This window comes from Nannobrachium achirus (genome assembly GCF_963921795.1).
Source record: "Nannobrachium achirus genome assembly, chromosome: 10".
Taxonomy (NCBI): Eukaryota; Metazoa; Chordata; class Actinopteri; order Myctophiformes; family Myctophidae; genus Nannobrachium; species Nannobrachium achirus.
In genome coordinates, this window is record NC_137819.1 from 46,198,854 (window position 1) to 46,223,380 (window position 24,527).

Here is a 24,527-nt window from a genome sequence, read left to right on the forward strand (position 1 = left end):
GTAGTCCGTTTCTCCGGAATGCCTGAACGCACAGGAACCAGGGACCCCTCTAAAGATAGCTCTCGACGTTGTGGAGGCAGACGCGGGGGTGTGAAGGTACGAAAAACGGGCGAAAGACGCGAACGCGACCGCGGTTTGCTATAGGGCTACTGACCACTAGTTGAGCATCTTACACAGTATAGCTTTAAATTGTCACTTTAGAAATGTGCATATACCGGTACACTCTATACACTTAAACCTTATGATGGTTTGTTTACTGTCGAGTGAGAAAACAATGTTCCACATTTAGTTAATCATCTGGGGACCCCCCTGGGTGTCCCGACCCACAGGTTGAGAACCACTGGTCAAATAGTACGCAGCGAAAGTCCTCAGCGTTCATTTAACTCAGAGAGTGTAAAAAGAGACGTACAGTACGCTCTCAGAGTCAAACAAACAGTGAGGCTTTCGCTGTGTGGACCGCGGTCGAGGCTGAGGTGGCCACAAGGGACGTGGGTTAACACACAGCACGGAGACAAGAGAAGGCCAAGTGAAGGAGGCAGGGGTGTCACAAGGGGGGGGAAAGTGGGACTGAGTTACTAGGGCCCAAGGTGGAGGGGGCCTTAATTATGTTACACTTTAGCTATTGAAAAATAGCAGATATACAAGCTCACAGTGCGGCGTGAGCTTGTAGATCTGTATTTTTGAAAAGTCGTGAAAATGGGTGCAAATCTTTGAATATATGTATTTTTAAGCGAACATTTGTAACTCAAATTTTGTTTCTGGGGGTCCCTGGAACTAAATATTTTGAGATGGGGGTCCGGGGCCAAATACATATCATTTTGGGGGTCCTTCACATGAAAAGGTTTGAGCACCCCTGACATAGATTTTTTCAAAAAACCTCAGAAGGATTTGAAATATTCACGATTTTTCAAAAATAGCAGATCTACAAGCTCGCAGCGCGGCACTCGGTGCCGCACAGGTGAGCTTGTATATCTGCTATTTTTCAATAGTTAAAAGTACCCAGGGCCCAGAATTTGGTGCGACACCCCTGGAAGGAGGAGCTGGACGGGCGGTTGGATCGATGGAGGAATGGAAGAAGAGGCGAGAGAGAAGGGGAGGAGCGAGGGATGATTAGAGGTGAGGCAACACTCGATCAAAACAGAGCGACAATGGAAAGTATGATACAGTAGAAGAGAAAGAAAGGAAAGGGAAGAATAAGATAGGTGGAAATTAAAAGTAACAGATTGATAAAGAGAGAGAGAGAGAGAGAGAGAGAGAGAGAGAGAGAGGACGCAGGAACCCACGGTGCCGCATGCCGCTGACATAAGGGCCCTGGCACCCGGCCAATCAGACTACGCTGAGGTCATCGCTGATGATGTCACCGCCGAATGTGGAGCACGCGGCCAACTTTAACGACGAGCAGAGTGGGAACAAGAGAGAGAGAGAGAGAGAGAGAGAGGGAGCAAGAGCGAGAGAGAGAAAAAAAGTAGAAGAACCAAAACAGCGTTTCTAAACGTAACCACAACAGTCCGACCGGGCCGGCCGCCAGACTCTCGGATACTGGGTCGCCACGGAAACCGGCTGGTAAACACAAGGGGAAACAGTGGGACACCCGATCCGTACGACTTGACTCAGAAACACACAGGAGTGTTCCTTCCACCAGAAACAAGCTGTCCTGTTTCAGCTGGTACTGATTTACTGCACCCCGAAAAACACGGTCAACTAGCTTCCCTCACTATCAGGGCCCTTATTTGGGGGTCTCAGGCTAGGGCAAATTGCCATCCCCTATCACAGTGTTTCTCAAACTTTTACATTTCAAGGTCTCCCCTTAACACTGACAGTGTATAAATGGAACCTATTTGGTTCCATTTGTATAGAGTCAGAGTTACAGCCTTGTATGGGTCCATTTAGAACCCCCTATGGGAACCCACAGAGTCCCTGGAATCCACTTTGAGAAACACTGCCCTAGCAATCACATTTAAACAACACAAATTCTGTTGTTTAAGCTCATTTGCTCCACCTGAACGTGCTCTTGCAGATATACTGTAAAGTACACCCTTCATCCTTCTACATGTGACACACATGTTATAGTGACACATTCATTAACCACTTTCAACCTGGTATCAACTATTTTGGTCATTGGGGTGTCCCGCTGGCCTACTGGTCCGGGTGCATACCACTTAGACATTGCCACATAGGCGTGGATCCTGGTGGCGTCGCCGGTTCGATTCCCGATTGGACGTCCTTTGTCGCGTGTCACTCCCCATCTCTCCCCCCATTTGCTTGTCAGTCTACTGTCCTATCAATAAAGGCATAAAAGGGGCAATAGTGACAACCAAAGTCTTAGGTTGTCACCGTTGCCCCTATCGCTCACCATAACGTGCTGTCCCCTACGCTCACACAGACACCTTATACTACAATCACTCTCATAATCAATTACATAATGTTATAAGAGGCTCTTTAAAGAGCACTTATCGTGGTTACTTAAACCGTAGTCTCGCAAGCCAGACTGTTGCCTCCCACAATTTTCAAACGCATCCGTCATACAGTCTGGAGTGCGGAAGCTCTGAAAATGATAAAGCGGATACTCGTCCCTGCTTCCATTTCGTCTTTACAGTCACGCAATGTGTCCTAATAAAAACAAATATATAATCTAAGCATATACAGCTTGCTGCTTATCAAAAATGGAAATTCTAATACAAAATGTAATGTTATTTCAAAATATATTTTCGTGAACGGAAAAGACGTGGTCCTATGTTGTGGCAATTATGTGGGTTTGATGAGCCTATATGTGTGAAAAGAGCACAAGAACACAATTCTCCCTCTAAAGCTTAGAGTCTAAAGGTTTCAAGAGCCCTTGGTTTACGTGTACAACTCAGATATTCACATTACTCAGTGTTGGGACATTTGGAGACAAACTATAAGCTGCTGACACAATTAATGTCAACTTGCAGTTGTTCCCTGGAAAATCAGCTGCAGTCCAAAGGCATTTTACCAGTTCTTGTCTGCTCAAACGATTACAAATACAATTAATATTAATTAATGATGAAGTCAAAAGAAAATATACTTTTCCATCTAATAAAACAATAATAACGAAACAACTGTTAGGCGTCTGCTGTGAACGTAACCACCTGGATTCAAACTCGCACATCCCCGTGGCCAAGTACGACAGGCTCCTGGACTTCAGGCAGCACTACTCTGTTACATAAACAGACAGGGACGACAGCGCATATTGATAGGCTCCTATACGCGGCGTGTATTGAGTTACCGGCAGCCAAAAGCTGAGAAGCCAGTGACCAGAGAGGCCCAGGAAGTGGGAGCCGAGATGAAGAGAGGGGAGCGGGGAACCCACCAGACCCGCCTGTCAAACCGCGTGATAAACCAGAGAGACTCTCATGGAAGCCACGCAGGTCATGGTGCGCCAGCCTGCCTCTGAGGGCGAGGCTATACTGGATTGTGTCAAATGGAAGGCAGGGGGAGTGACGAATGATGGGTGTTTGGGTGGAGGGTGGCTGGGACGAGTTGGGGTGGGTGGGTGGTGCAGAGGCGTCACAAGGGGTGGAAAAGTGGGACTGAGTTACTAGGGCCCAAGATGGAGGGGCCTTAATTATTTTATACTTTAGCTATTGAAAAATAGCAGATCTACAAGCTCACAGCCGCACTGCGAGCTTGTAGATCTGCTATTTTTGAAAAGTCATGAAAATGTGTGCAAATCTTTGAATATATGTATTTTTGTAAGCAAACAATTCCCTGGAACTAAATGTTTTGAGATGGGGGTCCGTGGCCAAATACATATCATTTTGGGGGTCCTTCACATGTAAGGTTTTGAGCACCACTGACATAGAAACATAGGTTTAAAAAAATACCTTAGGATTTGAAATATTCAAAGACTTGCACCAATTTTCAAGATTTTTCAAAAATAGCAGATCTACAAGCACTCAGTGCCACGCTGTGAGCTTGTAGATACGCTATTTTTCAATAGTACCCAGGGCCCAGAATTTGGTGCGACACCCCTGGGTGGGTGGCGGGTTGGTGGAGGCACTTGTGGGCGGAAAGTCTGTCTGCCTGTTTGACCGTCTATCTGTAATGTCTCGCCACTTCACTTACGTCTCTCTCTCTCCCCCCGCGCTGTCCTTTGACTTTCTCTCACGTACATTCGTGTTTTTTTTCCCCCCTCCGCTCTTACTCTCAATTCATTAGAGCGGTGATAAATTATGTATGGGAGCTGCCAGTCTGCGCCAGACGGAACGAGCTGCAGTCCCGCCAAAACAGGCTGCGTGAGGTGGGGGAAGGGAGCGGAAATAGAGGAGTGAGAAAAGGCAACATTCACAGGAGGATATACCGTTTCAAAATGTTGTGCGTGATGAAGTGTGTGTGTGGGGGGGGGGGGGGGGGGGGTCAGACGTCTGTCCGTTTATGTGTTTGTGCCACTGTACATCATTGGTTCTCAAAGTGGGGTCCGGGGACCACCGGGGGTCCTTGAGGGAGTTCCAGGGGGTCCCCAGCTAATTAAAAAGGTCGGGAATGAATCACCAATCAATCTCTTATGGGGATCCCTGGCATATCTTTCCAAATGGGGGTCTGCGGTCTTAGGGCTGTATTTTCATTGTCTTAAGTACCAGCTCTTATACTTAAAGGCCTGTCCATACAGTCTCCAACCACTCAACTTTTTGTCGGAGAGTTCCGACCTTCCGACGCGCCGCTTTCCGAACTCTAATTCGGGGTAATGCTTTTCAGAAGATGCGAGTGACGCCATTTCGTAGTTGAACCGGACCTTTCCGACGACAGTATGGACAGGCCTTTAAGTTAAGGCACAAGAGCTGGTGTGTCAATTTGGGGATCCTTGACATGAAACAGTTTGAGAAGCACTGCTGTACAATACATGAAAGTGTGTATTAGCGTCCATACCCGTACTCACCCAGAGTATGTGGAAGAGGCCTGGGTGATGACGGAGCCAGACTGGGAGGAAGACAGGCCACAGCTGGGCCCCATCATGGGGCCGTGGGCCTGGGCATGTGGCAAGCAGGGGTGGAGATGGGGGTGGTGGAGCGATGGCTGGGGATGGGCATGCTGAGGCTGGGCTGGGTGCTGAAGCTGGGGCTTGAGCTGGTGCTGGTGCTGGCTCTGGGGTTGTGGCTGGTTCGGACGGCAAGACCCATTATGAGAAAGAGTCTGTAGGGGACATTGGAAAGAGCATGCAGCTTTGACCTTTTTGGACTAGCTTTCAGTTCCAGGGACGTGCAGAGAATGTTAGAGAGGAAGGGGCTGAAATTTCTAAAAGGGCCTTTTGGTGAAGATATTTAAAATAGCAGACCTCCAAGCTCACAATGCGTCGTACTGCAACGCGCTGTGAGCTTGGATGTCGGCTATTTTCAGTATTGATACCCCACTAAACTAAGCATAATCAAGTCAATACTGGAGATGTGGCATAACTGCATGGATTTCTACACAGAGAGGGCAATTCTTTCAACATAAGATGATGGATGGATTCATTTAGGAGAATTTGGATAAGGCAATTCTCTTGAATGCTGCCCTCAGGTATGGCATGGAGACGATGCATTTGCATTTCTTTCACCACAGAGGGCACTTTTTACAGATAAAAGGGCTGGGGCTCAAGCCCCCTTTGATGTCTATGTGTGCACGTGCCTGTTCAGTTCTATGTGCGTTGTGTGTTTCACGACGACGATGATGATGATGATGATGATGATGATGATGATGATGATGATGATGATGATGATGATGACGATGATGATCTGAGCACAAGCAAGTACTTGCGTCCACATATGTGTGTGTGAAAGCTTTTCATGCAAAAGCACGAATCCAAAGCATTATTCGAATGCGTGTGCGTTCAAATATATGCGTTTGCGTATTTGATTCCCCCGACTGTTCAATTCCCAGCAGGATAATGCGATCGCCCGGTGTGTCTTTACCTACTGCAGGTCAGATATCTGCGGTTGTCTAATTGGGTCTGTCTCCCTTGATCTCCCTTGCACGGAAATGTCACTCAAAAAACCAGCCGGGCAGATCTCACAATCAACTACCTAACTTCATCTGCCATCATTCAGGAACAAAAGCACATGCTGAACACGCGTACGGTTTGTTGTTTGTGCCTTTCAAGTGTTCATGGCAATGTTACATTGCGTGCGTTACTGTGCGTGATCTTCTTCTGTAAAAAATCTCACACACGCACGCCCGTCATTTTAAAGCACGCTTTACCTGTTTGTTTTTTTCCTCCTCTTGTGCCTGAAGAAACTCTTCCTCGATCTCCTTGAACAGGCCCACCTCTTCACAGTTCCGCAAGAAGCGCGTAGGCGTGGGGGTCTGATCTACAGGCATCACACACACACACACACACACACACACACACACACACACACACGTGTGCGCGCGCACACACGCACACACATCAAATAACCAAAGGAGAGGAGACACAAGAGTCAGGACCATGTCATAAGCGTCACACGGTATCGATTACACATATTGCTGTCTTTTTAGTCATACTAGTCCCTCGCTGCTCCCAGCTGTTTCTAAATCAACTGTCACCCTGGCTACAGAGCCAGGTCTCCATGGTAACCCATCTCTCTCTGTGCCTGTGATAAGATCAGAATGGCCTCTCGGCACAGTCTAAACAGGCAGGGGTCAAAGGTCAGAATGTCTTTGTTTTGAATTGAGATTTCCTGCAGGAGGCACGCTAGGCAGCATGGAGGAGGAACAGAGAGATTGAAACAGAGAGAGAGAACTAGAGACAGACAGACAGACAGAATGGGAGGGAGGGAGGGACCAGGAAGAGAGAGACAGGGACGAGATAGTGCATAGAGCAGGGGCGTCAACAGGGGGTGGGGGAAGTGGGACTGAGTTACAAGGGCCCAAAGATGGAAGGGCCTTAACTATTTTATATTGAAAAATAGCAGATATACAAGCTCGCACTGCGAGCTTGTAGATCTGCTATTTTCCAAAAAGTCTTTGAATACAGGTATGTGTATTTTTTTTTTTTTTTTTTTTTTTTTTTGTAACTCAAATTTTGCCTCTGGGGGTGGTCCCTGGAACTAAATATTTTGAGATGGGGGTCGGATCCGTGGCCAAATACATCTCATTTTGGGGGTCCTTCACATGAAAAGGTTTGAGCACCACTGACATAGAAACATAGGTTTTTCAAAAACCTTCAAAGACAAATTTTCAAGATTTTTCAAAAATATCTGATCTACAAGCTTATATATCTAATATTTTTCAATAGTTAAAGCACAAAATAACGCAGTGAATCCTTGTACCCAGGGCCCAGAATTTGGTGCGACACCCCTGAGTGAGAGAGAGAAAGAGAGACACAGAAAAACGCCCAGCGAGGTCAGAGGTCGCGCTGATGTTTACACTGATGCAGACGGCCGTTTCTATGGTTACAGACAAACAGTGTCACATGACAGTGTTGTGACTGCGTTTGGGGGGAGACGGCATAACAGTGAGGTGCATGGCTTGAGAAATAATAAAAGTACAATAAATCCTTATTAATGCTTTGTCGTTTGTCAAGTCCTCATCATCATGCATCTATTGTTCCCCTAATTGCTCCCGATGAACAGGTTGGTGCAATGCATGGTTTCCTCCGCTGTCGGTGTGCGAATGTGAGTTTGAATGTAATGTAGGGGTGGGCGATATGGAAAAAGACAATATCACAATATTTTCCCTAGCTGTATCACGATACACGATTTTATCACGATTATTTTCATGTTTTTTCTTTTTTTTTTTTTTGTTACTTGACAAAAACTAGACTCTCTGGGTTCCTTTTGGGATGTCTAAATTGAACTTTACAAGTATGTAACTCTGACAGTATACAAATTAAACCAAATGGACCCGTAAGGGTCCATTTGTATACTGTCAGAGTTAAGTGGAGACCTTGACATTTTAAAGTTTGAGAACTACTGTTTTAGACCAAAATTAGGTTTAAATTGAATTCTGCAATGAATCTCTGTATTAACGATTAAACAGGATTTTTTTACAAGGCTCCCTCAATTGTATCACGATATATACCGGTACGATACCTCTGAAAAGGCCTATCGTGGAGACATTGTATTGTCTCAATGATAATTATCACCATATCGCCCACCCCTAATGTAATGCACTTTGTAAAGCACTTTGGATAAAATGTACCATTTACAACACATGCGACCACAGGAGCAAAATGTTTGCTCTTAACCGCTTACACCCTATTTTTTTACACTTCATCATACGACAGTGTCGCACTATGGAAATAGGCGTTCTACAATATCACAAAGCAACTCATCGTGGTGCGTCGTTCACTTGTTAGATGATCTGTTTTCAAATCTTTTGAAAATGTTTGACAATGGTGACTATGATGACATTCCCAAAATAGGGACGCCAGGTTGAAAGTGGTTAATCACTGCAGGGCAGAACTAGATGCCTGTGCTGCGACACAAAGCCTGTCTCTCTTAAATATCCGGGTAATTCATTAGGCCTTATTATGTAACAGATCAACAAAGAAGACACAGTATCACATGTGCCTGGTTAGTCTGCCACTTGGTGCATGGACCACATGCTAATTATCACTCGCGAGGACCCCGAGTTTGAATCCAACTCCCGTCATGTTTTGCATGTCTCCCTTTTCTCTGACCTTGGTTTTCTGGTTCTTTAATTCAACCAGAAATACCAAATAATGAACTTAACTTAAAAAGAAAAGAGTCAACCTTATGGGTGGACAATTGAGTCGGTGGCAACAATTGAGGAAGCAGCAACAATTGCGGAAGCGGCAACAATTGCGGCAACAATTGCGGCAGCAATGCAGCGGCATTTAACGGGTAGTCAGTGAGGAGCACAAAAAAACGTGGGTCTGAGGCGACGATTGCATCTTACAGTACAGTATATGTTTTCTCTAATCTGATGGAGTGTACTGTACATGCTGCAACATGAGCAGATCTGTTACACCGCATAGTCTGCCTGTGGGACTGAAGCCTGTATCAAGCTTATCTGATTTCATACTGTATAACCTGCAGTCATCATTTTTTCATCAAGCACTGATCCTGAAAAGAGGTCATCAAACATAAACACACACACATAAACACAAACACACATTCCTCGAGGCCAGACAATGTTAAAACTGACTGGCATGCTGCCAGTCCAAGCGGCGATGAGAGTATGAAGTTCCCTGTATCCTCCATACAGGGAATGAAGAGGGAAGGTGTCCCGAATAAGGGACGCTAAAGCCTAAATATTGGCATAGGATCAGAGTAACCATACGAACAAAAGCTACGCTATGAGAGCCAGCTGGACAGTGAATATGAGTTGCAGGTGGGAGACTGCTGTGATACAATTGCTGGCCGTCTCCGGACTATTGTTCTCTGGCGTTATTAAGCGTTATTTATTTATCAGTGACAGATATCGTCGGAGATGTTTCCAGGGCATTTCAAATTCATTCAACGGCACAGTGGACAGAAACAAGAGAAGGCGGAAACATGTCACAAGTCCTATATGCGTTATACATGTTTTAACTGGTCGAGCCACAAAGATGTGCTGTACCGACAGTAGTGATACTTATTTTGAGTTGAGATTTCAGATTTGTTTGTTGTCAGAGTAATGAGCGATTATTTCCACACTTTCACAACGCTTGCACGCTGTCGAACGCCAACACGTTTTAACTGATGCAAGAAACAACAAATCAAAGACTGCAATCAAATGAGTGCTGGTCATTATCAATTGATTTTATAACTCATAGGCCTGATATAATTTACAACTTTTGTTTTGTTTTTTTTGTTAAAATAACGCTAATGATAATGCTGTTTTATCGTGCATTCTTATTTTTAAGTCATTCAATGTCAATCAAATGTAATGGACTGCAGCGGTCCAATGTGTCCAAATCACCTGTAAAAGTGCTGTCTGCCTTGATGGAGGAGAACTTGAGCGTCATCTCATGTTTGTGTCTGTGGATCACCAGATGGTCCTCTGACTGGAAGCCCTGCAGAGAGAGACAGAGACAGAGACAGAGACAGAGACAGAGACAGAGACAGAGAGGGAGAGGGAGAGGGAGAGGGAGAGGGAGACAGAGAGCAGTGTATTAAAGTCCATGCATTAAATGACAAGTGAGGAAAGCAATTTTGGATAAGGATGAGGATAGATGACACTGACTCACACTCACTCACTCACACACTCACTCACTCACTCACTCACTCACTCACTCACTCACTCACTCACTCACTCACTCACACACACACACACACACACACACACACACACACACACACACACACACACACACACACACACACACACACACACACACACACACACGCATGCACACAAACATGCATGCGAACACACACACACAAACACACACACAAGCGCGCGCACACACACACACACACACATGAACACACACACATAACACCACTGACCTGGGAGCAGCCTGGGGCACTGCAGACATAGGGCCTGTCCTGTTTGTCATTCATGTCACACACAAACCTATACACACACACACACACACACACACACACACACACACACACACACACACACACACACACACACACACACACACACACACACACACACACACACACATAGAGAGAGAGAAAAGAACAGAAAAACATCCGCTTAAATTGTGACATCATCATCATATGATCTGAACGTCCCTCTATCCTGTATTACTTCCCACAGCGACTAGTGACTAATATAAGACATAAAACAGAATTGATTTCAAGAGGTAATAATGATGATCATAATAATGGATCGTGCATATTGTATCTTTTGGAACAAGGTTGCAAATACTTTTTCTTTCTTTTTTTCAAAGAAATAAAATAATTAAGATACTGTAGATGAAAAACTGAATTAAAAACAATAAAACAGAACACCAATGCAAATAAATGTTAAGAGGAAACAGAAGTAAAACAAGCCTTAAAAGCACAATAAACAAAGAACTCAAACATGACAGCCAGTAAAGTACCAAACTATATGAGATGAACAATGCTTTTTTTAAATGAACTTCTTAAAGAGGCGATAGTTTTGAGCTGGATGCTCCTGTATGCATGTGTATATGTATCTGTATGTAAACTCAAAGCGTATAGATTGGCTATTTTCGGCAAAGAGGGGGGAAAAAAGAGCAGACTGAGCCAAAGGTCAAGTTTGCAAAGTATTGAGGGTTCAAGTCGTTAAATGTCTGAAAACACATATTTAACATGAATTGAATATGTAGTGCCTGCCCTGCTTCCTCTCTCTCTCTCTCCCGGCTAAGGGGTCCTTTGGCTGAAAACCACTGAAGACCTAGCCTCGTACCCGCCCTCTTCCGGAAACCATTTCATTACTGGATTATGGAAGTTGGTCGTTTACTAGGCTACTGAAGACCCCTGCCTTAGTCATTCATCTGGACAGTTGTCCAACTTGTAAAACTGCACCTGAGGATCTCAGTCTATGAGCTGAGCGGACACACACGAGGTTAGGAGCTTAGTGAGGCAGCCACGGCCTTGTCAATAATACAATCTTTTAAAAAAAAATTCTACAATTGAATGGCAGCCAGTGAAGCATCACTAAAACTAGTGTGATGTGCTCCTGTCTGTTGTGAACTAGTTATAAGCCTTGCAGCTGCAATCTGTACCATCTGCAGCCAATGATGAACTTTGGTGGAGCCAGGGGCGCCAAGTTTTGTCCACGCCGTGGGGGGCTGAAGCCATATCGAGCGCTACTCCCCGCCTGTTTGCATACATACAATTGATGCAAATAGGCTATAGGAGCGCTCCACGGGGTGCTGAAACCCCACAGCACCCACAGACTTGGCGCCTATGGGTGGAGCCATAGATTTGTAATAGTCCAATGAGAAGAGGTGAGGTCATTATCATGACTGGATGAAAAGGACCTTATGTCAGATATGTTTCTCAGGTTAAGTAAACAAGATTGAACAAACCCCCTCACTTGAGTAAAACAAGTCAGAATCAAATATTCCCAGGTTATAAATAAATGGACGTCAATTGACATTTTCACTTATAACGGCATGCCCAAAAAGGGCTGATTAGTAATTGTTTCTTTTATTATGTTTTATAATTGATTAAATCGATTACTTTGATTAAATGTTGCACCCATCGTTATCAATGTTGTTCTGCACTTGGGCGTAGTTAAATTACCGTATAATACTCCACAGTTTGTTCCCCCAGAGATGTCTCAGTGCCAGTGTTCCTATTCTATCCAATTCTATTCTGCATTAAGAGAATGTTTATTTATGGAGCAGAAAGGAGCCCATCCTGTAGGATTTGAAGTTCAAATCCCAGCCAATGAAAGCATCCATCCTGTGTGTAACCTTGAGCAAAACACCACTGCACCACCTGCGAGTCATTGTCAAGTCACAGACAAATACTACGAACAATGTTTTAAAAGTAACACCTACAGGTACACTCTAACAACTAACAAGCTAAAACAACACAATGCTTTGGTCCCTGCATGTGTGTCTTCCTGACCTGTGTAAAAGAGAGTTCATCATCTGTATGTGACGTGTCTCACATGATGAATGTTCTCTGCTGAGAACAGAACCTTATGCCGTGGAAAATGATCCAGTCAGGATCACTCGGAGCGTGACACACAGGGTCTCTGGTTCTCGCTGTGTGACAGTGCCATTGTGCAGCTTATGGTATTATTATTATTATTGATTATTATTGTGGACACATGTTGGAATCCAATCCCCGCTGGGTGTTCTCATTGTTACTGTCCTCCTACAGCAGGGCTGATGTAACGACGCGTGTCACGGAGGGACCCAAAACAACACGCTATGAACGAGAGAGGGGGGCACAAATAGAGATGGACATCCAGACACAGAGAGGGACAAAGATTAAACTAGGGGTGGGCGATGTGGTGATAATTATCGTTGAGACGATACAATGTCTCCACGATATGCCTTTTCAGAGGTATCGTATATATCGCGATACAATTGAGGGAGCCTTGTAAAAAAAATCCTGTTTAATCGTTAATACAGAGATTCATTGCAGAATTCAATTTAAACCTCATTTTGGTCCAAATCAGTAGTTCTCAAACTTTAAAATGTCAAGGTCTCCACTTAACTCTGACAGTATACAAATGGTTTCATGTGTATACTGTCAGAGTTACATACTTGTAAAGTTCAATTTAGACATCCCAAAGGGAACCCAGAGAGTCTAGTTTTTGTCAAGTAACTTGAAAAATAACCCAAAAAAAACAACAACATGAAAAAGAATCGTGATAAAATCGCGTATCGTGATACAGCTTGGGAAAATATTGTGATATTGTATTTTTCCATATCGCCCACCCCTAGATTAAACCCATTAAGACCTGAGGCCGATTCTACAAACTAAATCAGTTAGATCTCACATTTTCAAGATTAAAAAGAAGAAGAAAAAATAATATAATATATAAATAACATGTATAAGCTCGCAGAGCGGCACAAAGTGACACGCTTGGAGCATTTTTCAATGACAAAATCTAAAATGACACAAGACGCTTGAAGAAGGGAAGGAAAACTAAATAAAGACAAAAAAGGCTCACTATAGCATGCGACACTGACCTTAGCTTGACCCTTCAACATAGCTCCCTCCCGTAGAGATATTAAGCTGGGAGGGGGTAGTTGATGGGGGTGATTATGACTTATTAGAAGTATTTGCTGCTGCTACCGACTGACACATCACTTTCCACCAGGAGCGAGGGAGAGCCTGTCAACTCGCTGACCCCGGCCACGCATTCCTTGGGACAGCAAGTCGGTGTGATAGAGCCTCATGGGAAGACTGTCTCTCTATCTCTCTCTCTCTCTCTCTCTCTCACACACACACACACACACACACACACACACACACACACACACACACACGGTTGTTTGCAAGAGGCTGAGGTCAGGCGAGTGCACTCCACACTGACCCTGCCTTGACTCTTATCCTCTCCTCCACTCCAGCACTCCTCCGTGCAGCCTAACAGTGATGACTACACACCGAGGAAGGGAGTTGTCGATGGCGAAGCACGAGTGTAGGCGCTACAAAGGGTGGGATATGACGAAGGGATGACGACGACGAGGAAGACAAAATATTCATGATACTCTCCTCCACGTATGACTTTAATGATCTCTTCCGCGGGCCCATAAACACACGCACACACACACACACACGCACACACACACACACACACACACACACACACACACACACACACACACACACACACACACACACACACACACACACACACACACACACACACCTCAGTTTGTAGTGCTCTGAAACCTTTGGTGCGTGAGTGAAGGGGGCTGAGAGGGCACTAAGTGGGTCCTGATGTTATGAGAAAGAGTGTGAGGCAAACTTAGAGAGAGAGAGAGAGAGAGAGAGAGAGAGAGAGAGAGAGAGAGAGAGAGATGGGGGAGTAGGGGGGGTGCAAAAGTGCATGCCTCCATAAGAAATGGATAGTGTCGGGGGGGTGGGGGGGGTGATGTTAAGGGGGGAGGAGAGGGGAGAGGATAGGATGGAAATTAAAGTGGTGATGAGAGGTGAAGAGAGAGAGAGAGAGCGAGAGAGAGAGAGAGAGAGGGGAGTACACATTGAAGGGAAAAGAGCAGAAGGAATTAGGGTGGGAGGGGTCTAAGAGAGAGGTGACTGTATACTGTACTTCTGACAGGTTTAAACCTGCCACTGCCCCCATTTTCCTACTCTCCTCAACAAGGCTCGCAGAGGTGACTTCATAGGTAGGCGTGTACTACTGTGTGTGTGTGTGTGTGTGTGTGTGTATGTGTGTGTGTGTGTGTGTGTGTGTGTGTGTGTGTGTGTGTGTGCGTGCGTGTGCGTGTGTGTGTGTGTGTACATCTCTCTGTGTGTTTGCATGTGTGGTGACCATATATAATAATAATAATAATAATAATAATAACTTGGAGCATGAGCAAGATGAGGACAATTCTGTTCTCAAAGTGGGGTTCAGGGACCATCTCTGGGTTCCTTGAGGGCGTTCCAAATGGACCATGTACAGGTCTGTTAAAGCAACTGAGACTCTCAGCGTTATCCTTTAAATTCAAAGAGTTTGAGAACAGCTGCTGTATAGACAGATAAGAGTAAAAAGACATTGAGCCATGCAGCAAACCTAATTATTAGGCTTATAGGCTACCATCAGGTTTTGTTATCAAGTTGTTTCCCTCCAAAAACATAAGGTATTTAGTGAGTGGGCAGTCTCCTCGTCAGAAGCATTAGTCCCAGATAAGCCCACTCAGCACATTTCCCCTGCGAAACCTTCTGTCAAAGTGCTTACATCAACCGGCCTGCAGAATGACGTCAGCTTTAATACACAAATCCGACAAGGAACGTTGTTGCCATTAAGGCTGATTAATTCTAACGGCGTCCGTCCATCGGCATTGAAAAGTTAGGATAGCCTATAGTAATAGGCCTATTATATAGGGCGCCAAATGCGCGTCTGGACTTTAATTTCACCTGTCTGTCTGTCTGTCTGTCTGTCTGTCTGTCTGTCTGTCTGTCTGTCTGTCTGTCTGTCTGTCTGTCTGTCTGACTGTATGTCATGGTCATCATTAGTCATAACCTCCACAGCTTATATCTCTCTCACTCACACACAAGCGTGGCACGCACACAAAGTTGTAAAAGAAAAAAAAACACAAATCACCTGTAGGCATGGGCCATCCAAATGATCCAAATATCCGAAGTTCAAAGTCAGTCTGTCTCTGTCTTGTCACTTCAGTCAGCTGCAGCTCCCATCTCTTTGGCCGGCCGCTTGTCACTATGCTTGGTCCGACCTCGTTCAAACCGAAGTCGAGTCAGCCGAATGATTATAGGCAACAATCAATCAGACCCCCGCGGATGGATCACAAGAAGACTGAACATGACCCGGTTTGTAGCCACCGTAGACCATAAGCAACCTGTTCAGCTCATAAACAGCCCGATCGGACACAGTACAGTCACACCCCCCAAATAGACACACACGCAGTCAACTGGTCCGGCTGATGAGAGAGAGAGAGTGAGTGAGAGAGCGAGCCTAAACGGGACAGCGCCGGTTCCCCGTTAACTTTTCTTCGGCAGCCCCTTTTCACACACAAGCATATAGTGTCCCAAAAGAATCCCGACAAGCCGTGGTTGCTTGCTTTACCACACAGCTCAGTATACTTTTGTGAATGAAAGTTTAGTTGTAAAAGCTTTTTACCTACCCCACCGCAAGTGCAAGGAGACAAACGCCACTGAGAGGAGGAGAGAAACCACGCGGTTGTACTGGGGCGAGATTACAATACATTCTATTTACAGCAGCATTACATCACCCCCAGGGTGACGTCACGTGGGATTCCTGAACTTCTAAATCATTGCGGTCCCGTTTGGCAGTGCTGTAAAGTAGCCTAACTAAAGTAGATTTACTCAAGTTGTCTACTGCAGGCTACTTAAGTAGGCCTACGATTTTTAGGTAATTAATTGTAGGCTTAATAGCCAACTTGTGTTTCCGATTTCCAATACTTTTACTTCTACTACACTAGGCCTACATCTCGGATCCAAATATTGCATACTTTTATTCCACTACATTTATTGAAAACTTTAGCTACTACTTCGCTTTAGCTACTACTTCGCAGATAGCATACTAAATTATAATGTTATAAAACAACCAATTTAGCCTTAGGCTATTTGAAAATAGCCGATCTACAAGCTCACTGACTCATTGGGCTTGTTAATCTGCTATTTTCAAACATTGTGTACTTTTACTCAAGTGTACATTTTGAATTCATCCGGACTTCTACTTGTAACAGAGTATTTCTACATTGCAGTAGGCTATTGATACTTTTACTTATAGGCTAATTGAGTTTGAGTAGCCTACTTTTTCCACCACTGCCCGTTTGGAGAGGAGAGAGAGAGAGAGAGAGAGAGAGAGGGGGGGGGGGGGGGGGGGGGCGGGGTTAATGATACCGTCCCCGGGCCGGGACAGTAGGCCTATGTAGGCTATGTATGGGGGAGACATCGGGGGAAAGAGACGGTGGACAGAACTGTGTCTGTCGTGTGGTTCTGCGGACTAAAGGACTAAGAAAAAAGGACCGCCCTTTCTTCCATACCACGGCACGGGTGCGGGGCGCGAGGATGACAGGATAGCTCCGGTCCGTAGCGTTAACGCTATGTCACCGTGGCGCTCACAGCCGCGGTAGCCCGGGATGCTCAGCTGACAGCCTCTCGTCTGTAGTAAAACAAATAAAAAAATCTGTTTCGCTACTCACCAAAACCAATACGGTTTTGGGGAGTTGAAAGCTTACTTTCTTTAGTGGGAATACTCTGAACCCCCCATATCACGTCTAAAATACACATTTTAGACAGAAAAGAAAATATTTCACCGGAAGTTTTAGCTACTCCACACCGCCCTCTACAGATCTTGTAATAGAAGTTTCCATTGACCAGATTTTGCCTTCCAGTGAAATATTTTCTTTTCTGGGTAAAAAGTGTGTTTTAGACGTGAGTTGGGGGGCTCAGAGTGTTCCCACTAAGGAGAGTTGGCTTTCAACTCCATAAAGCCGTCTTTGTTTTGGTGAATAGCTCTGATTTTTTTATATTTACTACAGACGAGAGGGTGCGCAGCCTTTCCAGCGGCGCAAGAGCTCGTGGCTGACACAGCGTTAAGGAGAAGTCCTTCCAACGCTAATGACGGGATATGTTGCAGACCGGATAACGGAGGGAGTATAGACGAGGCGAGGAGGGCGCGGGGGGGTTGGAAAGCGTTTTGTACCCCTACCCCTATAGATGTCCTAGAACAGGACGTCCCATCAAGTAGCCTACCTCAAAGAAGTCCATATGATATGACAGAAAAGGCTTAGATTTGATCAACTTTTATGAGCCATATTAAAGTGTGTTCTTTACAGTATGGACCAGGGGGAAAAGAAGAAGAAAAAAAAACTATAAGGCAATAAGACTAATATAACCGATAAAAAGAAAGAAAGAGTAAAGAAGAAGAAGAAGAAGAAGAAGAGCAATAGCAATACAAACAATATTAATTGCTGCTATTAAAAAGGCCTATTATTGCTATTATTTGTATTAGTAGTAGTAGTAGTAGTCGTAGTAGTAATAGTAGTAGTAGGCCTAGTAGTAATAGTAGTAGTCCTAGTAGTAGGCTAGTAATAAGGGTAATAATCTATCTATAAATGCGAGAAGTCTCTGTCTGCGTGTGTGTCTGTCTGTCTGTCTGTCTGTAATCCGTGTATCTCGAGAACCGTTCGTCCCACCGGCTTCAGATTCGGCACGCACGTTCCCCGCCGTGGTGCGGAGTGCAGTGCCGGGCCTCGACCCGACCCGACGCACGGTTTTCCCGAACCGGCGTGAAACGTTCGGAATCTCCTTATGCGGGGCTGATTTGCCGGGCCTCGACCCGACCCGCGGTTTTCCCTAACCGGCGCGAAACGTTCGGAATCTCCTTATGCGGGCTGATTGTTGACATCAGGCTGTTCCGGAGGAAATCGGCGCAATCGCTGACTCATTGTGACATCACTTCATAAAAGTCTCTGACATCACGTACACCACATGAGTCAATGGGCATAAATGGACACAGGCAAACAGATGGTCAAAACGGGTCCTAAGACAACAGGTGTAATGGGGTTTGCATAAAAGGGGGTACCGGCACTGGATGCAGACAGAGAGATACAGATATCTCCATATATGAGCATAAATGGACACAGGCAAACAGATGGTCAATACAGGCCCTACAGGGATCTCCATATATGGGCATAAAATGTACGCAGACAGACAGATAACTCCATATATGGGCATAAATGGACACAGGCAAACAGATGGTCAAAATGGGTCCTACAGAGATCTCCATATACAGTATGTGCATAAAATGGACATAGACAGACAGATATCTCCATATGTGGGCATAAATGGACACACGCAAACAGGTATAATGGGGTTTGCATCAAAGGGCGGGGCATTCATTCCCTATTTACATTGTTCCCGAGTTGGCCAGGGCGCCGACTAAAGGGCGGCCGAGCTTCTAGTAATAATAATAAGGGTAATAATCATCATCGTCATCATCCTTATTGTGACCTACTTGAAAGAAACATTTTTCTATCATGGGATATATATTAATTATAATTGCTGCTGTGGTATGTTAGGTGAAACTCATTCACATGCTGCAGCTGTTAAATTGAATGGGCTAGAGCGGCTCAGTGTAAATAGCTAAACATGACACACTACAGAAGTGTGTCAGCTCTTAACAGAAGGTGGGGTGAGCATGCAGACAGTAGCTTTCCAGCCTAGTGAAAATGCTGACGTTTTATTGTTATTATAATAATATGAGTCTGAGTCATTTGTTTTCATTGGATAGTATTATCTAATAATACTTAAAAATAAACTAAACTAACTTTTTAACTATATTTTAATCTCAATGTGTCTAATAATAGGATCAATAAACAATAGCCATGGGTATTTCAAAAGTTTGCAATTACTGAAAATAAAAATGGCATAACATGGAAAATAATAGGAGGGATCGTGGCATATAATCTCTACTTTGATGTTGAACACCAGTGATGAAAAAAGTAAAAATACATTTTACCATACTGCAATCTAGAAATACTCTGTTACAGGTAAAAGTCCACAATTCAAAATGTACTTGCCTGAAGAAGGTCAATGACCGAAAGCTTGCACTTTGTCTAACTGAAAAAAAATAACTTGATTTTGCACGGTTTTGAGTGTGCGGAGGCTCGATATAATTTTTCAAAATGTACAAAAGTAAAAGTACAAAAGTATTGCTATCAAAATGTACTTAAATTACCAAAAGTAGAAAGTGCTCATTATGCAGAATCTGCTGAGTTTTCAAATGAATAAAATCATTTGAAAACAGCAGATCTACAAGCTTACAATGCGTCCATTGTGAGATTGTAAATCTGTTAATAGCCGGATGAGTGTTTGCAGGGTTGAAGTAGTTAACAAATGTTTAGTAATAATAATCAAAATCTACGAAGTAACTAAAATGTTCAAATTGCAGTGGAGTAAAAGTCCAATATTTGCCTCTGAGATGCAATGAAGCAGAAGTAAAAGTACTGAAAACTGGAAATACTCTAGTAAAGTAAACTCAAGTACAGTACTTGAGTATATGAACTGTTACTATACACCAGCTGGAGGTTGGCCGATATGCCTGCCGTATTTGGTCCGACTTTCCTGTGCTCTGGCAACGCTGGCTGAACTGAGGAATCTGGTTTGTTGTGGTTCGAGTGTGAAACATGGACCAAGCCCCACTGACTCATCTTCAACCAATCACCAGAGGTAGGCAAATTCTGGTGTCCGTGGCAACAGGAAAAAACAGGAAGTTGTGATGATGTCATCACAACATTAGCTCTTCCCCATATGGGTCCCATTCATTCAGTCTCTTCTCAGTTCTCAGTACAAATGCACTGTTTGAACAGACCTGCATGGCTTGTCTGTATTGAGAAGGGTGTGTGTGCAGTATTATTCACATGTTTAGCTGTAAAGTCTAAATGTAAACTATAAATAAGGAGGATCTCTAAAAGACAGGACTGTTGACACTATACAGCCACGTCCATAACTCAGCGGTTGTTACCAGCCATTACAGTTTGCTACTGTGTTCCACCGTGGCTCCGATTTTTCGTGCTTTTTTGGAACCTTCAGTGTTTTTTTAGTACCTCTGGACTTGATGTCACTTTGTTTAAGTTCACACAAAAACACGTGTGTGTGTGTGTGTGTGTGTGTGTGTGTGTGTGTGTGTGTGTGCGTGCGTGCGTGCGTGCGTGCGTGCGTGCGTGCGTGCGTGCGTGCGTGCGTGCGTGCCATAGATGTCATAGATGACTGATGTCAGAGGTGGGCCACAAGATGTCCATCCAAGATCCACATTGGAATCTAGTCACAGATACGCATTGGAGCCATGCCGTTCCTATGTGGAATCCATGGTTATATTTACTTCCAGGCACTGTCGTGTTGTTGGGCTGATTGATTGAATACTTTATTAACAGTTTACAAATAGTACAGGGGAACAACTATATACTGATGCTATAAGGATAACACAAAAAGCCTTAAGGGCTTGTTTCCATTGCGGCCCTATATGTATTCAATTCATCAAGACATTTAAAGACATCCAATAACATACAAGAACAGTTGCAATAAACGTATACTGTAGGCTATGTACAGAAAACTATGGGGGGGGGGGGGGGGGGGGGTCATTTCTGGTGTCAAGCTTTTATAAGACTGGTTGAATGTGGTCAGTGTTACTGTTATTATATATATCATGTATTGTCTGAAGGATGCCAAACAAAAACAAGTTTTACTCTTATGTACCCGTACAAAAGACGTAACAATAAAGTACAACCTTGAACCTTGAGTGTTGTTGGCCCTGTATCTAAAAAGGCCACAGGTTTGATGGCCACCACAAGCCACCATGTATGTATGATGTACTGTAATTGATCTTAGTATATGATCTATCTATACTGAAGTACATCTCAGCTGTGCCTCAGTCGCTGAAGCTATAGCCTATATGCCCCTACTGGTGGGATGCTGTCCACAAGCAAAAGAGCCATGAAACCTATCCGAGATAATCAGATTATCCATACTACTTTGAAATCTATCCTGCAGGGTAATCTGGCCCGCCATCCGCAGACTTTGGCCTATTAGATCAGATGATGTCATGTACCATAAACCCCTACCACTCTCCAAGTCTGTCTCTCTCCCTTTAAACAACAGATGCTAGCATTTCTCATTTACGTAAGGGTGTTACGAACTGCGTCACTGACAGTTCTGGTGCAACATGTGTGTGTAATGAGTGTGTTTGTGTTGAGTGTGTGCACGCACGTTAGTGTGTAAGAAAGAACATCTGTGTTACAATGACGTTATGAATTTCTACAGCATACATGTAACATGTGTATGAAGACAGGGGATGTTTGTGATGTGTGTGTGTGTGTGTGTGTGTGTGTGTGTGTGTGTGTGTGTGTGTGTGTGTGTGTGTGTGTGTGTTTGCGAGCGCCGCACGCGTGTGTGTGTGTGTGTGTGTGTGTGTGTATGTGTGTGTGTGTGTGTGTGCGTGTGTGTGTACACACACGTTTCTCCTCTCTTTATGTCTCAGTGTGTAGAGTAATCTTTTCTTATTGTATGTAGGCTAATCCTTACTTGTTGCAGTGTGTGTTTTTGAAGTGTGTGTGTGTCTGTGTTTCGCATGCTTGGGTGGGTAAAGGGGAGGTGGAAAAAGAGATAATGTTGTTACTGTCTGGCAGAAACCTCTTATCTCCAATTCTCTATATTTCAAGTTTTTATATTTTTTGGGCTGATTCATGTCCTGGTTTGTCATACAAAAGGAGTAAAAATGTGAATTCTGTCGCAGAAGATCTGCTATTTTCATTATTTTAAAATGGTTCTTCTTAAAAAATAATTCAAAAGGAACGGTTTTGGACATAGAAGGTTTCCATCCGACAGCGACGATGTGTTCCCTGGTCCATTGAGGTTGTTTGCTGAACTTACTTGCTGGCCAGTGGTTTATGACAGCCATTTTAACGCTCGATTAACAACTCAGACACAAGCCAACTGGACCCTGGTTAGCCTACCACAGTGATTTAGAGACATTCTCCTCTCTCTCCGGGAGCCACACACACACACACACACACACACACACACACACACACACACACACACACACACACACACACACACACACACACACACACACACACACACACACACACACACACACACACACACACAGTGTTCTGGGCTGGGTCTGGCAGATGACTGAGTCATGATTTAGTAAAAGGTTATTCAGTCAACTTTAAAGATGTATTTGAGGTACTTGTCAATGAGTTATGTGACGGCTATATAAATATACATACATATGTTTGTTACACACACACACACACACACACACACGCGCGCGCGCACGCGCACGCACACACACACACACACACACACACACACACACACACACACAATTTAGCGGAGCGATTTACAATAAGCAAGGTAATACATCAATACAATAAGCAAGGTAATACATCAATACTTCAAATGCAGGGGTTGATCAAGCTTTGGAGGTATGGAGGTGCCATACCTTTGGCTGTTTTGAAGGCCAGCAGCAGTGTTTTGTATTCTGTGCGAGCCACAACCGGGAGTCAGTGGAGGGAGAGTGGAGAAGGGGGGAGATGTGAGAATTGTGTCTGGTTGAAGACCAACCGTGCCGTGGCATTTTGGATCAGTTGGAGAGGATTAAGTGCACATGCCGTTAGGAGGGTACGGGGGATGAAAGCAAACCTTTCCACGAGACCTGGTCAGTTAGGTAGAGAAGAACCATTTTAGTGCCGTCAGCAAGGGTGTCCAGGAGCAACTGGTGGTTCACTGTGTCGAATGCTGCTGAAGAAGTCCAGAAGAATCAGGAGGACTGCAGAGTGTGAGGCAGCCTGGGAAGCATGGAGTGCTTCTGTGACTGCAATGAGTGCCATTTCTGTGGAATGGGCCGGTTTAAAACCTGGCTGGTTGGGGTCCAGCAGGTTGTTCTATGAGAGATGGAGAGAGAGCTGGTTAGCAACACAAGTTTTTGAAAGAGACAATACAGAGATGGTTAGAGACAACATGATGTTTTGAAAGAAAGGAAATGAGAGATACCTGTCTGTAGTTCTTGACATCTGAGGAATGAAGAGTTAGTTTTTGATGTGTTGATGATAGAGGTTATGAAGGGGAGTAGATCAGGTGCAATTGTGTGGAAGATTGGGGAATAGTCGGAGGCCTTAGAGATTTTTCGTGCTAATCAGTCTAAAAGCGCCCAAGTTTTCACAGATGTAGCCCAGGGCTTGCTCTAATGATTTAGCTAGGGCGCCCGAGTCGGCGAACTTCGGGGTCGCCACAGCGGCCAAATCAAGTTGGGCTCCCATCGACTTTCTATACAGGAGGAAAATACCCAGAAAAACTGTTTTTTTCAGGGTATTTAAGTAGGATGTGAGGGGTCTAACTAGGAGTTTGTCATGATGCTGAATCCATTGCAAGCATTTGTTTTGCACAAAAAACATTCCTTAGGCTACAAATGGCAGAGCGAATGGTATTATTATGTTATTTGTGTATTACGGTGTGATTAACAAACATATGTCTATGATGAATGCATAACTATGTTCATATGCCAGTTGTCTCACAATGTCTGCACCACTTCCACATGTGGCTGTGAATGAATTTACCTGTGGATTTGCACAATGGGATTAAACCTCCTGTTGTGTGGGTTGGGTCGACAACGCACTTTAACCACCTTCACAATCACAGCAGCACAGTGAGCGCACACAAAGCTCCTCTCTCTTCCTCTGTATTCAGCGGCCCGCAGCCTCGGGGGCACCGATTAAAAAGCACCAACAGGTAGGCAGAGAACATGACGTATGAGTCCCATCATCACATCACCCACCCCCAGTGGTGTAAAGTAACTAAGTACATTTACTTACTGCACAAGTACAATTTTGAGCTATTTGTACCCCACTACATGATGATGATCTCGGATCCAAATATTGTACTTTTACTCCACTACATTCATTTAGAATCTTTAGTTATACTTTGTACAGTAAATTGATATATTATGGGACGATTATAAAACATACATTAACCACGTCACGTACATTTGAAAACTTGTGA

General features: G+C 44.3%; 1 protein-coding gene across 1 annotated transcript in view; it reads right to left on the reverse strand.

Moving 5' to 3' along the window:
* LOC308293096 (cyclic AMP-responsive element-binding protein 5-like) overlaps positions 1–13,613 on the reverse strand; it is a gene marked incomplete at its 3' end in the record, with an annotated part of 36,189 nt that extends 22,576 nt beyond the window's left edge. Inside the window, exons 1-6 of the mRNA XM_080735526.1 lie at positions 13,499–13,613; positions 10,374–10,440; positions 9,844–9,937; positions 6,196–6,305; positions 4,898–5,151; positions 3,248–3,340 (exon numbers count right to left, since the gene is read on the reverse strand). Of these exons, the coding sequence (XP_080591652.1) occupies positions 3,248–3,340; positions 4,898–5,151; positions 6,196–6,305; positions 9,844–9,937; positions 10,374–10,427 (605 nt within the window). The 5' untranslated portion in view covers positions 10,428–10,440; positions 13,499–13,613. The remainder of the gene's footprint in view (positions 1–3,247; positions 3,341–4,897; positions 5,152–6,195; positions 6,306–9,843; positions 9,938–10,373; positions 10,441–13,498) is intronic.
* Positions 13,614–24,527: the final 10,914 nt, after the last annotated feature.